Source organism: Eulemur rufifrons, chromosome 6, assembly GCF_041146395.1.
Source record: "Eulemur rufifrons isolate Redbay chromosome 6, OSU_ERuf_1, whole genome shotgun sequence".
Classification (NCBI taxonomy): domain Eukaryota; kingdom Metazoa; phylum Chordata; class Mammalia; order Primates; family Lemuridae; genus Eulemur; species Eulemur rufifrons.
Window position 1 is genome coordinate 59,033,629 of NC_090988.1, and position 15,972 is coordinate 59,049,600.

Below are 15,972 nucleotides of genomic sequence, written 5' to 3' on the forward strand. Positions count from 1 at the left end.
GAGTGATCCTCCCGCCTTGGCCCCCCCAGAGTGCTAGGATTACAGGCGTGAGCCACCACGCCTGGCCTAATATGTTCTATAAATGTCAGTCAGGCCCACTTGTTCTAGAGGTCTGTTTAAGTCCATTGTTTCTTTGTTTATTTTCTGTTTGGAAGATCTGTCCTGTTTTGTCAGAGGAGTGTTGAAGTCCCTGGCTATTAGGGTATTGCTGTTTATCATTTTGTTTAGACCAAGTAGGATTTGCTTTATGAATCTGGGTGCACCTGAGTTAGGTACATGAATATTTAGAATTGTTATGTCTTTTTCTTGAATTGTACCCTTCACCATTATATAGTGACCCTCTTTGTTTTTCATTACTTTTGTTGATTTGAAGACTAAGTTATCTGACATCAGAACTGCCATGCCTGCTTCCTTTTGGCTTCTGTTTGCTTGAAATATTGGTGCTGGACCAGAAGGCTGATAAAGAAGACTGGATAAGCAAGAGTTCATTGACTTGATCTGGGGAGAAAAGATAGGAACTTTGGCAGCAAGGAGGTCTAGGGTACGTGCATGTTGATGGACACATGCAGTGGGCATGAAGGTCTTTGTATCTCACAATAAGACCCAGTCAAGAGATAAAATGACTCAGCCAGTTGATGTTAGCCTATTTATGTCCGCAGCCACCCCAGTACTGGCATGATGCCCCCAAGAACAAAGTGCCCTAGCAACAGAGATAAAGGCTATGCAAAGGCTCAGTCAATAAGGATTCCCATTGACCAAGGCCAATCATATTTACTAGTGATATGTCTTGGACTCAGTTGTGTCCCTCCAAAACACATATGTTGAAACTCTAACCCCCAATACATTGGAATGTAACTGTATCTGCATACAAAGTCTTAAAACAGGAAGTCGATGTTAAATGAGGTCGTAAAGGCAGAGGCCTATTCCAATATGACTGGTGTTCTTAGGAGAAGAGGAAGAGACACCAGGGGTGAGTTCACAAGGAGAAAAGGCCATGTGAGTATATAGCGAGAAGGGGGCCATCTGTAAGTCAAGCAGAAAGACCTAGAGGAATTCGATCCTGCTGGCACATTTGACTTACACTTCCAATCCCCAGAGCTGTGAGAAAATAAATTCCTCTTGTGTGAGCCACCCAGTCTGTGGTATTTTATTGTGGCAGCCCTAACAACCTTATGCAGGACAGTTTCTATCTCCTCAAGGAAAAAAATCACAAATCAATAAATTAATAACAAATACGCTCATATACATTTAGAATTAATGTAACCTGATTTCTAATTATAATTCATTAAACAGAAATTGAATCAATTCTATGTGAATTGAAGTAATACCAAAGAGCAATTCAGATGTTTAAGCCAAGTTTAATATGTAATAAAGACTCAGTGAAAAATGAGTTGGTATTTATTAAACCATCACAAACTCAAAAAAGTCTAGATGTCACCAGGTTACATGTGTGTAGGGGCTATCCCTAAATAAGATGCAAAAATTATAAGACTCCCTTCAACATTTAGCAGACATATACAGCTAATCTTAATCAATATCACTACCATTTCACACAAACTGTTTTTAATTGTCATGTGAATTTGAATTACTTCCTATTTAATAATTATTACTTCAACCAATAATATAGAAACTTAATTAAAATTTATCCCAACCTTTTTCCCACATCCAATATGATTGTTAAATAGTCCTAAAATGATTCAGTGATGTTTTCTTTTCTAGCTAGATTGCACAATAAATTATAACAAAAATTTAAAAGACTAAAAGACACATAATGCCAATTTTGCCAATAAACTTCTTAACACACAAGGCAATTCTCCTCCAGGTGTGGAGGCATGTACCTACAGTTCCAACTACTCAAGAGGTTGAGGAAGGAGGATTGTTTGAACCCGCAGACTTAAGCCTGTAATGTCCTATGATCTTGCCTATAAATAGCCATTGCACTCCAGGCTGGGCAACATAGAATGACCCTATCTCTAAAAATAAAAACAAAAAAAAATCTAAATTACTCCTAATCAGTCTGTCTGCCTGCACTCAAAAAACACGTAGCATGAAAAAGTCTATGAACACAGAACCACCACCGAAAACCCAAACCACAATAAGCCCACCACCATCATCCACCAGGTGTTAGATGTACTGTTGCACCATAAACACACACTTTTAAGACTTAGAAGTTTGACCAACAAAGATTGCTATGTTATATTTCAATTAGATAAGATTTTATATCTATAAATCAGTAGACATAGATATATATGTTGATATAGATATCTACATGTATCCAAAGGATAGCACCTTCCTTTCACAAAAGTCACTGACCTCGTATTTTCAGTTGACTGTCAGCCCAAAGACCATCCACGGACTATGGATCACTACTCAGCTTCAAATTCAAAGAGAATGGGCATGACTCCCTTGACCTTGGGAAGGTATTTAGGATTACCTCAGGAGTCAAAGACCTCCCCATAAGAAGAAGAATTCAAGATTTTAAATTACTGTTTATTGTCTATATTATAAGGGGAAATCAGACATTAGGTGTTCCCTGAGATATTAAAGTTACTCCTAACTCTGACATATTGGAAATCCACCACAAACATATCAAATTTGGTATCACAAAAAAGAGAACATTCCCCATCACTGACTATACCCACAGGTAAAGAGATGCCCAAAATCTTGGATGCAACTGCTAAAACCACTTTATTGATATTGGCCATGTCTTCTGAAGGCTGAATGCAGCAAGCAGAACACTAAGGGAACTTGAGCATACACACAAAAATCAGTCAAGTAACAACCCCCCTGCACACTACCTTTCAGGTCTCCTAAGGCTTCCTCCTGAGCACTGTTCTGTGACGAGTTCTGTTTGGTTAAGTCTTGTGCCTATCCCATATCCCAAGTCTACTCCAAGTCTTGGGGCTAATATCTTGCCTCAGACCACTCTCTTTTTATTAATTCAAAAAGTATTTATTAAGGACCTCCTTTGTCCCAGGTGCCGTGCTAGGCAGGTGGTACACAGTATGAACAAATTCATACCGTCACTGTCCTCATACAGCTTATTATCAAATGTGGCAATCAAACACCAAACACATCACATATTTAAATGTATTAAGAAAGCTCAAGCTAATAAGCCCCTAATAATGGAAAAGAGAGAGATGGATCCACAAGACGTACTTAACATTAACCACGCAACTATAAATGAAGAATCACACAAAATTTCAAAGCAGTCTTTTATTCCAGGTTATGTTGTATATTTCAAACTAATATAAAGTCCTCAGTGGGGAAAGATTCATCAGTAGCTCCTTTCATGGTTCTAAGTCTTGTGTATGGCGTCTTGAGCTTAGAATTAGGAAACACCTCACGATCAGCTTGATTGGCAGAGGGACCCCCGATTCTCTCCCACACAATTCTACTCTCCTTAGGTGCTTTTCTTCATTATCCCACCATTCTATTCTGTAAGCATGAAATGTTCAATTGTTTCAACATGTAGAATTATTCATTCTGGAAAGACCACTGAGTCAGTGATTTGGCTCCAAAACCATAGAAAATACTCACAATTAGCTAATAATACTTGTTTCCCACAATAAACAACAAGAAGAAATGCATCATTCATTGTTTATAAACAAAGTGTCTGGGGCATTTTGCCCTAGAAATGGAAATTTAATGAGTCTCTACAATAGTGGTCTGTAAGTGAAAAAATTCTATGAAATGAGATTTCAGGAAAATTTCCATGTAATCCTCTGGTCACCAACATTGGATGAACATTTGGAAAAAGACCCAGAAAAATCTGCTTTTGGATTACAATCTTTGTGAGTCTGTGAAGTAGAACCAGTTTGGGCCCCCAAAATATATACACATTTTTTACTTATTTATGGAACAAATATTCACTCCAGAAATAAAAATTTTATCTGTTTGTTGGTCTCTTGAAGATCTACCTTGTTATAGAAGCACAGTGGCCTTCAGATGAGTCTGAAGCAGCTACAATCATTTTGAAAAGTAATTCTGCAATAGCTATTAATATTTATAAGCACATATGCATTTCATCCCATCAGTCCCACTCTAACGAATCTATCACACGTGTATAAACACATCAGTACATACGAACATATGGAACAAAGTATCTATTCACGCATTCTCTTAACGAAAATAAGCCAGTAAAGATGTGGAAGTTCATAATAGAGGAGTGGATGAATAGACTGTTGTATGATATGTTGTTTTTATTGAAAACAAGTGACAGCAGGACTTTATTGAAAGGGAGAGATCCCTTGATATATGTTCAAATGTGAAGAGCTCAACAAATTAAACATACTCACATCAAACTGTGATATGTTTTCACCATTTATTAAATTTAATTAAAGTACAATAGGGTAGTAGCCAAATAGCACATGGTTTCTCAACCACAGTCAGACTGTGTGTAAAAACACTTTTCTTTGCCATAATTTCATCAAAGCCCTTTTCAACTCACTGTTTCGCAAACTGTAAATAAGTGGATTCAGCAGAGGTGTAAGGAGTGAGTAAGCCAGTGACATCAGTTTCTTGGTTTCTGGTGAGTAGCCAGATTTGGGCTGCAAATAAGTCATGTTGGCTGTGCCATAGAAGAGGGTCACAGATGTGAGATGAGAGGCACACGTGGAAAAGGCCTTTTGCCTCCCAGTGGTTGATGGCATCTTCAGGATGGCATAAAGGACTCGAATGTAAGACAAAAGGATCAACAAGAAAGGTACCATAACAATCAAAATGGTACCTGTGAAGGCGTAAATTTCAAACAAGAAGGTGTCTGCACATGCAAGCTCTAGTACTGCTGGGGTTTCACAGGAGAGATGATTAATTTCATTGGGGCCACAAAAGGGAAAACTAAATACCCATGTGGTCTGCACAGTAGCCACCATGATCCCTGAGACCCATGAGAACATTACTAATTTCATAAAAACCATTTTGTTCATAGTCATTGGGTAGTTCAGAGGATGGCAAATTGCAGCAAATCGGTCATAAGCCATTGCCCCCAGGAGAAAACATTCAGTCCCACCAAAAAGAAGAATGAAATACATCTGTGCAAAACAGCTCACAAAAGAAATCCTAGTTTGCTCAGTGGAGAGCACCACCAGCATTTCAGGCATGATGACTGCACTGAAACTCACTTCCACTACAGATAAGTTCAGGAGGAACAGGTACATGGGGACATGGAGGCTCTTATCCAGGGAGATGATGACTATAATGATGGCATTTCCCATCAGGGTCACCAGGTAAATCACCAAGAAAACCCCAAAGAGCTGCTCCTGGAGTTCAGGAAAGTTAGAAAAACCCAACAGGATAAATTCAACCACAGAGCTTTGATTTTGCCTTCTCATTTTCAGTAGTGGAACCCTATATTCACTTTATGAACATAGTGTGTAAGGTATATAAGTAAGTCACAGTCCAGTCTGCATTCATCCCAGAACTTCTTAGCAGAAGTGAGAAGCAGAGCTCATCCTGTCAGAAATTTATTTAGGCAATTTTGTAAAAATGGCCAAATTCTTAGAACAATGAATCTTTCCCATATGAAAGCTCAGAAATATGGTTTGATGAGTACTAAATAATATCAAAGTTCTACTTCAACTTTTACACTATGTAGGCTGAAAATGAAACATAGTCTTAAAGCAAATATAAATATTTTATCACTTAGGTTTCATTCCTACAGCATAGTTATACATAACATCCATTTTTCTCAATTTTAAATAAATATGAAATTTAAGACCACAAAAAATAAAATGTTAAAAAGTAGATAGATTGAAAAGGGTATCTCAATAATTTTGATAATAACTAAAAAATTCAAAGTTAAAGCAAATATTCATTAGGTTCAGTGACTGTGACTTGATTACCTGTGATGACACTATAGAAACACATAAAGGGGGTTGTGGTTTAGATGTACCTATCCTAAGTGATCTGTGGCTTATGTGAATGGGCTTCAGGCTTGCTGATTTCTGCTCACCTGGATCTAGCCAAGCATACTGGGATTGGCCCAGATGGAAAACTTCTAGGGTTAATTCTCCATGCCTCATCCTAGTGACCTTGATGACATAGGAAAAAGCCCACTTTTTTGGTCATTGTGAACCTGTAATTTAAAAATTCCCACTCTCTCTCTCCCTCTGTTTCTCTCTTCTCTCCGTTCTCACTTTCCTCCTTATAAAGTTCATTTGATCATTAATTATTCAACAAGCACTAACTGACCACCTACTATTTTCTAGGCTCTGTATGCTCAGGTGAATATTTGAGCCCAGACCTCAACAGAGGGCTAACCATACTCCAAAAATAGATTCTGACCCTGTAACCAGTAACTCTCTATGTCCTACTTCTTCTATCATGCTATATTTTCTTCTATTCTCACCAACTGAAATTAAATACATATTTTTACTTAAATGTATATATAAATTCATACATATAGGAAATTCTAAATGACTCTAAAATACAAACCTAAGGAAGGGAAAGATTTGGCTTTGTTCTTTGTTAAATACGCAAAGCCTACAACTGTCCCTGGCCTTTAATAGATGCTAAGTCAATATAGGTTGAATAAATGAATAAAAATATTAGAAAATCAAGATTCTACCTACAAAAGAGTGTCTAAAAGAAAAGTAAAGCCATTACACAACATAAGTGGGAAGCGCAAGTGCTTTAGAAATTTAAATGGCAGAAGGATTAATTCTGAAAAAGAGGAGAAAACCACAATCACAGAATGTCCTGGATGGGATAGCCATTAGGTGGGAGGAGGAAGGCATAAGGACGAAAGCTGACTTGCCCAACTCAAAATGTGCTTGATGACACCATGGAAGTGGACACCTCTTGGCTTTTGAGGGATGTTTTGAAAACCGGAGGAAATTCACCATGGGAAATGAGGAAGCCAGAAGGACAGATGGATACAGCAAGCTGAAGACAAAGAATGTTGTCTGGAGTGCAGATCTGTAGGACATTAGCAGACGGTAGAAGACAAGTTGATTTGTTGCCAAGTTTGAACACAGTCATGTATCAAACCCAAATGCCCATATTAACCACAGTAATTATGTTTTGGATGTCAAAAAAATCTCCTAAATTAGTAAAATAGGCTCTGCAGAATCAAATATTTCAAGCTCATTTCTAATAGGGGAAAAAAAAAACAATGTGTATTCAGTCCCAAATACATAAAAGTGGATGGGTTTTGAAAATTAGAAAATGTAGAGTACCATATTAAAAAATAGAAAACTTTTATAGATCTTGTTAAGAGCACGGAGTAGAACAAAACTGTCATAAGTGGTAAAGAACAACTGACCACAAATACTCCATCTTTCCCCTACAACTTGAAAGACCCTAATCATGGTCTGGAAAACTCACTGACATGTAATACTTAGGCACATCATTCCCTTCAGCCTTCTGAGAGAAAGAGATAAGTGTTGGACTTACTGACCAAGTTCCCTCCCTTCAGTTGCAAACTTCCAAGATTTGATGTTAGTGCATGGAAAATACTTATACCTCTAATTATCACCTGAACTTTTCTCTGGAAAGAAATTAACTAGCATCAAAACAAAATGTCCACTGATTCAAATCTTTCAACCATTCCTAGCAATTCTTGAGCGCTGAGACATCACTTTAACAGCATCTCCAACTACCGATGTGGAGAACTATAAATGGAAACACAAGCAACAGGCACACAAGCAGAATCTACACCTCTTACCTATTGACTCTGTCTCTTTAATTTTCATGCTATTTTATCAGAAGTTTCACCTCTAGTCAAAAGTCACCTATCCATAAATACAACTTAGTGATTCAGTGTACTGGTTCTATAACATTATTTGACAAAGAATCATATGCACTTGAGAATCCTTCCCTGGAGAATATGGAATCACTTCATAAAGAACTTCCTGTATTTTTGTATAACTAACGAGGCTTGAACTTGGCCCCTCAGGTGAGAAAGCTCAAGAGCACACACTCCTTCCAAAGTCTATGGGGAATGACGCCTCTTCACACAGGAGATTCAATTCCACCATGACACCTCCCCATAGGAGGTGAAGGCAGAGGCTGAGTGAATGTTGTCAATAGGGAGAGAAGGGAGGGGTGGGGTGAGGGTGTGACCAAAGGCAGATGACCTAGCATTTGATTGGACAGAATTCACAGTTTGTGCAATGTTGGGAAACAAGTTAAGGAAATTAGATTGACATCTCTTTATAGAAAGCCTGGATGCTCCCCCAACCCAGAACTTTTATCTTTTTGAAAAGAAATATAGAGTTACTGGAAATTTTGAGAAAAAAATGTCAAAACAGTTAATTTCATACACAGAGCTTTTTAACTTGGAGTCAAAATATCTGGACTGACTTGTATGACGTTGAGCACATCACTGAACTTTCTAGTTCTAGTACTTTCTCTGTAAAATAAAGATAATGATATTAACCTTATAGGGCATAAATGAGAATCGGGGACTCAGGGCTCAGTCTAAACTGGCCTGAGCAATGAAGGAGACCAGAGGCTTTGCCCCAGGAGAGTGTAGAGGTGAATGAATCTGCAGGCTTGGCTTTATCCAGATGCAGATGATGCACTCAGGCCAAGCATCTTCTTTTCTTCTTCTCATCTCTGTTTTCGTGGAGTAGGTTTGGTTCTCAAGGAAGCCTTCCCCTCCTGGTGGCAATACAGCTGCCAACAACACCTAGTAACACATTCTGCCTAATCTGTGTGCAGTGGGGAATGTACCAGTGATCTTGAGGAAAGAGAGTTCTCACTCACGGGATCCAGTCCAAGGACCCCCCCAATAGCATTCACCATGGTGGGATTACATGCCCATGAATTAACCAGTCATCTACTCCAGCCATAGGAAAAGCTGCCTAAATATGGACTTTGTATGATTCCTACCCCATAACATCCCATGGGGGCTTCTGTTGTACTGGTATGTTCTATGTGCTGATGTCAGTGATTGTAGCACAGATGATGTATAATTTGTGAGAGGACATAAAGATGTAGGTCATGATTTGGACACTTTTCTATATCTATATCATATTTCAATAAAAAGTGTATGAAAAAACATTTCAGACATATGATAAAGAGGATAAACAGGGAATAATATTAATATCAACCTCTAATTCAAAGCCAATATGTCATTGATGTAACAATAATCAAAATGTAGAGATTTTATCACACCTTCCTCAAAGTTTGAGAGACCAGATAAACAACAAAGAAATTCAAGTGGGAGAATCTGAATAATAAAATTTTGATAAGAACATTTTTACTGCACTAAGCATACCTTTTTGTCTCTAAATATCTATGGAATATTTATAAAATTTGATTATGGGTGTTGTCAGAAATAAAATATCAGTAAATTCCAAAATCTTGGCAATCATATACACACAGCATTCTTTGCATAAAACTGCCCAAAAAAACAAAATAGAAAAGGAAAACTAAAGTCTAAGAAACAAGCTAAAAACAAGCTTAAAAACAGGGTTTCTACAAAAAATAATTTTTAAATTAAAAAAGCTTGGTGGCACACACCTGTAGTCCCAAATACTGGGGAGGCTGAGGAGAAGGATCTCTTGAGGCCAGGAGTTCAAGGCTGCAGTGAGCTAGGATTGCACCACAGCCCTGTACTCTAGCCTGCGAGACAGAGCAAGACCCTGTCTCTAAAAACAGTGAAAATAAAAAATCAGTTCAGTTGATTCATGAAGTGGTAAAATTATGCTAGTCTGACATATTGAATATTTAAATTAAAGGCACTTGAAAGACAGCAGGTGCAAGATCACCCTGACCTTCGTGCTGTTTCTTTTTTATGTTTTTCTTTCTTCGACCATAACCTGCAGGAACATGCTGTTTCTTAAAAGCAGGAGATGAAATTACCATGGGAAAAATGCAACATCCTTATCGCCCAGGAGGAGTTGACACCAAGAGAATTCCACACAAACTTTGTTAAAATAACTTATCTTTTGTGTATTTTCATATTTTTTAGACACAAGGTGTCTCTCTGTCACCCAGCTTAGGGTGATAATTTATCTTTTAAACCTCCCAGCATCATTTAGTTGCTTCTTCACAGCTTATTCTTCTTTGTCCAAATCAGCATAACTGACTCTAAGTGCATCTTTGGGTCTTCATTTCTTTATGAGGTCTCCCATGCCACATAAAACTTGTTTTATACTTTTCTCCTGTTAATCTATCTTACATCAATTTAAGTCTCAGACTCAGGTGGGACCCTAAGAGGAAGGAGGTGAAATGTTTTCACTCTTACATTCTGACGCACACCCTGATGGTCAAAACCCAAAATCCTCTTATTTGTAACCATGAGAACTACATGGATAGGCTTGTAATAATGGCTTTCCTGGACCTGCATTGACATAACTCACACACATAGGCATGGATGGACAAAGGATCACACAAATGCACCATAGTTTCAGGAAGCCACCTGTCAATAAGCTACTATGAAGTAGTGTGAGCTCCACTTATCTGATGGCAGGGAGCAGTACAGGAAAAATAATTCATCTTTATTATAATGATTAATGCTATGTTATACAGCAGGTCTTCTCAAACTCTGAAGTGCATCCAAGTCACCTGGGGATCTTATTAAAATGAGGATTGGAATTCATGAAGTGTGTCTGACCCTCTTTGGAGTAGCAAGTTTATAAAGAATATTTCTGCTAACTTTGGGTAATTCATGCTGACTTGGAACAGGGCCTGGCCCCTTCTCCAAAAAAATATCCTGAAGATAACAGATCAAGAAAGAACATACCTTTTCAAACATGGGAGATAATTAAAAGTCATCCCACATCAGAGTAACGCACAGAACCGAGGAGGAACAGGAAAAGCAAATGATGTATAGAGAACATTCACTGAAGTAAAATTGCCATGGAGAAGATGAAAACCGCCAACAAAAATGTGGCTAAAAATTTTTAAAACTCTATAAAACAAGAGTACAAAACAAAAAATATATGTGTTCAGGGAAGATATGACAAAATAACAGAAACCGATAAAATCTTAACTGGCAGCATTTAAAGAAGGCTTTGAATTTCTAAAGATCGTAAATATGATGCCCGTACTGAAAGCATAGATAAAGAGAACAGACACTGCTGCAACGTAGTGGGAAAAGAAGAATCAAGCAAAATAAAACACGAGTGAAAAGAATTTAAAATATTAATAGAGTGAAAAATATAGACTTAAGCTAATGGAAAAAATCCAGTACATGTATATATATCTTTGGTGTCCCTAAAGAATTAAAGGTATTTGAATAATTGATTCAGGAATGGAGATATGAACAGTATCTATCTCATAAAGTTTCTGCAAGGATTAAATCAGAGGAAAATGTAAGGATATTGAAACAATGCCTAACATACAAGAGCTCTAATTTGTGAATAGCTTTTTATTATGTAGAGTGCGATAATTGCTACTAATGTTAGTGTTATTATACCTGAACATTATAGTAACCCTAAATGGAAGGAGCAGAAGTATTATCATCATCGCTATTATCATCATTATCCTTTTATAAATAAAGAAGCTAATGCTCAGAAAGGATAAGTAACATGGCAAAGACCCTTGAACATGGCAGAACCAGTATTAAAAATCAGCTTTATGTAATTCTGGCTGCATGTTCCTAGTGTTTCCACTAAGCCATGATGCCTGTCACTTCCATTATATTTTATGAATATTCAATTAGCAACAATGACTAATGTATACTTACTTATATTTATAATTTCAAGCACATTAAAAACTTTGTTATGTCTCATATAAATGGTAATGACATGCATATAATACCCATATAAGCTCCTTTGTTATATCTGGTGTAGCTACAAACCAAATCCACATTACGTGACATTGATTTCCATCTGGAGGAGCCTTGGTCTCCCATTCCAAACATACTTTCTCTCTTCCAATTTAAAGCATACGTACACCAAATTCTCTATTTACATTGTGACAGACATGGAGATGCACTGCTCGCCTGCCTCTGTAAGAAAAGACTTGCTGCAAAACTGGAAAGTATGTGGTTAGCTGACTGTTGCTAGTACCTTTAAGGTCAACTTCAGCTTCTAAGGCAAGGACCCTTTTCTTGGAGAGGCGCCAGTCAATGACTGAACAAGGATCTGGCATTTACGAGACAGGCAGGATACCTCTGATAGACAATTCAGAGCTCTCTGTTGGCTTCAAAGAAGATGATGCAAGGCCTGCCTGGCAGTCAGACGGCTTCTTCCCCAATCCTGTTTCAGCCCCTTTTGTTTCTCAGGCGTTTGCACTCCTACCTCCATCTCAGTGTCTGCTTCCTAGAAACTCCAACCAGCACCACAGGAGGATCAAAGAGCAGATGGTCCCTAAGGTCCAAGGCTTCTCCTAACTCTGAAATATTGAAACTCCAAAGGTACCCTCAGGGTAACTTGGGCATAGATGCAAGAACCAGTTGGTTAAACAACCCCCTCCACGCACTCCTCTTCAGCTGTGATACACAATGAAGGTTTCCTCCTGAGGACTGCTCCATGAGCAACCCTCTTCAAGTCCTGTTCCTACCCCACGCCCTGAGTCTGCTTCAAGTGTTGAAGCTAGCATCTTGCCTCAGACGGCCATCTTTTTTTAATTATTATTTATTTATTTATTTTGTTGAGACAGAGTCTCACTCTGTTGCCTGGGCTAGAGTGCCGTGGTGTCAGCCTACCTCACAGCAACCTCAAACTCCTGGGCTCAAGTGATCCTCCTGCCTCAGCCTCCAAATAGCTGGGACTACAGGCATGTGCCACCATGCCCAGCTAATTTTTTCTATATATTTTTAGTTGTCTGGTTAATTTCTTTCTATTTTTTAGTAGAGACGGGGTCTCGCTCTTGCTCAGGCTGGTCTCAAACTCCCGACCTCAGGGGATCCTCCCACCTCAGCCTCCCAGAGTGCTAGGATTACAGGCATGAGCCACCAGGCCCGGCCCCTCTTTTTTTTTATTAATCCAAAAAAAGTACTTCTAAAGCACCTACTCTGTCCCAGGCAATGTGTTAGGCAGGTGGTACACAGTGTGAACAAATTCATACAGTCACTGTCCCCATAGAGCTTATTGTCAAATGTGGCAATCAACATTAAACACACCACACATTTAAGTGCATGAAGAAAGCTCAAGCTAATAAGCCCCTTAGAATGAAAAAAAGAGAGAGATGGGATCTACAGGATGTACTTAACATTAACCAGGCAACTATAGATGAAGAACCACAAAGAATTTCAAAGCAGTCTTTTGTTTCAGATTATGTTATATATTTCAAACTGATACAAAGTCCTCAGTGGGGAAAGATTGAGCAGCAGCCCTTCTAACATCTCAAAGCCACATGGCTGGGGTCTTGGCCAGGGGACTAGGGAATTGGCATAACTGATTGGCTAGGTCAGGGGGCTGAAATTATAGGGATGTAGAAACTGCATTCTTGTGCTGAATCAGTTCCCTGGGAGGGGTCACAGGATCAGCTGGCATTAGTGGGCCAATTGGAATGCAGGGTCTGGAAAATATCTTAGAAAATAGTCTTAGGTTTAACATTAAAGATGTTGTCTATAGGAGTGATTAAGGGAAGTTATAGCACTTTGTGACAAAAGACTACGTGACTCTTAAGCACTAAACAACTATAAGGGAGTGGGCTATGGGGCAAGAACTGGTTAATTTTTAGCTGTGCATCTTCAAGATTTATGCCCTTGTTAAAATCCTAGAAACTTGGTTTTAATTAATTTTACAAGGACAGTTTCACTACCCCAACTTATGTACTGTTCATTTTTCCAGTTTTCTTCTGCTTCGCTCTGTTGAGAAAGAGATGGGAGCAGTTAAAACTCTTTAGATGTAGGGAAGATGGCCTGGCCGCAGGGTGAAGTCTTTGGGGAAAAACATTATCAGATTTTATGCTGTGAAGATTACCTTCTTGGGGCATTTCTCCTGCACTTTATCCTGCTGAGCTAAGGGTGCCTGCCCCTTCCTCACCTTGTGTCATATTACAAACACTTCTGTTTATTTTCTTAGCAACCAGTGCAAGGTGCCATTAAGAAGGAAAGTCCATCCTGCAATATAAAATAAAGATAAATGGCTATGAAGGAAGGACCAGGTGTTCGCAGAAGGAATGGTTTGGGAAGGGAAATTGAGGGTTGGGAAGTCAAGGAAGGCCACCTGAAGGAAATGGCATTTTAAGAAAATCTGAAGAAGTGTGAATTAAACAGCTGAAAAGTGGAGTGAGAAACACGATATGGAGAGAAATGAATGTTTTGGCAGCACAAGACCAGAATGAGAGAATGACTTTATGAACTGGAGGCAGAATTTGCACCAGAACAGGTGAGTGAGTGAGTGAGTGAGTGAGGGGACAGAAAGGATAGCATGAAATAGCAGGAAGCATAGCAGGGGACAAATAGAGCTTGGCTTCCTATGCAATGTGAAAGGGTTTTTTTTTATTATTATTGTAAATGTTATAAAAACCTATTGAAATATTTTAAGCAGAGTCATAATAAGATTGACATTTTAAAAGTTCACATTTTTCCCTGTCCATGTTGATTGTGATCAGAAATCTTGGAGTTAACTTCAAACCCAGGAAAGCATGGTGTCCAGCATCAGTCCTACTAGCTGCCAGCGGCTAAAAGCTGGTGTTGCCAGAATTGCTGCTACTCAGAGTAGAATCATAAACTGGGTCCGTTTGGACTGGCTGCTTTTTGCCAATGTTTAACGAGTGGAGATTCAGTGTGTCTCTGAAATCATCAAATATGTAGCCAAAGCATGCCAGTTCAACTTCTGCTTCTCACCAGGGACGGAGAAATAGGGAAGGGCTGACTCCAGTAATCTTCTAGAGTTCAGTGATCTTCCAATAAACTGTGAATTCCTCAAGGGCAGACACTGTAGTTTCCCAGAGACAGTCACAGTCAGTACTCTGAACAAAAACTTTAATTAACTCAATCTATGAATGAACAAATGAAACAAAGAATAAAAGTTAAAATAAAGCTGTGTATTTTGTCTGGTTCTTGGGCTTTCGAAGACTTTTCTGTCCTACAAGACCTTATGTAATTGGTTCCTCTAAGTACAATGAGAAGGAAACTCCAGAACAACAAATGACAGAATCTCATGAAAGAATTTGCTAAAGCCTATTAAAAGCCCTAACAAAAAGAATGTTCTGTGACATTCAAATATTACTCAAACTCGTTTCAACCCTCTGATGAAGTTTCTTTTTGTGAAAATCCAATTCGTTTTTCACCTCCTTTTTCCCATTTTTGGCAGGGACATTGTAAGTGAAAAGTGGTTTTTCTCACAACTGAATGGCAGCTTCAAATGTGAGTAGTGTTTTACCCCTTTACTGCCAACCCTGGGGCAGAAACTAAAGACAAAAGGAGCTCATGTGATATGAATTCAATAGGGTTTCTCACCATTCTCCAACAGCAACATTAAAACATGAATCAAACATGAAATGTTACAAAGTTTCTAAGAGGTAAAATTATTCATTCTGGGACAGGCCATACAGTGATGTGACTCAAATATTACAGAAAATAGGTACAAATAATTAATTGCTTTGGTTTTCCACAATAAACAACAACAAAAAAAATGAACATTCATTGTTTCTAAACAAAGTGAGGGGAGAATTTGGCCTGTAACTGGAAATATAAAGAAAGTCTCTAAAACAGTGGTCTCAAAGTAAAAAAGATATTAATATTATCACGTGAGAATACAGGAAACTTCCCATGTAGTTCTCTGGTCACCAACATTGGATAAATATTTGTAAAAATACCAAGAGAATTCCAGTTTTGGATTATAATCTGTGTGAGTTCATGAAGTAGAACCAGTTTGGGACCCCCAAAAATAGATGCACGTTTTTTGGTCATTCATGGAACAGATTTTCACTCCAGAAACAAAAACTTCATCAACTCTACTTGTTGGTTCCTGATGCTCTACTCTATTAGTGAAGCACAGTGGGCCTTCAGGTCAGTCTGAGGAAGCTGCAGTCATTTTAAAAATTAATTCTGCAATAGCTATTAAAATTTATAAGCAGACATACTCTTCATCCCATCAGTCCTACTTTAAGGAATCTCTCGCA

General features: G+C 38.4%; 1 protein-coding gene across 1 annotated transcript; it reads right to left on the bottom strand.

The window, feature by feature from the left end:
• Window positions 1-4,388: 4,388 nt before the first annotated feature.
• LOC138384212 (olfactory receptor 10A3-like) lies at window positions 4,389-5,333 on the bottom strand. The gene has a single exon (XM_069469519.1). The coding sequence runs from the start codon at window positions 5,331-5,333 to the stop codon at window positions 4,389-4,391; it is 945 nt and encodes a 314-aa protein (XP_069325620.1).
• Between the last annotated feature and the right edge of the window lie 10,639 nt (window positions 5,334-15,972).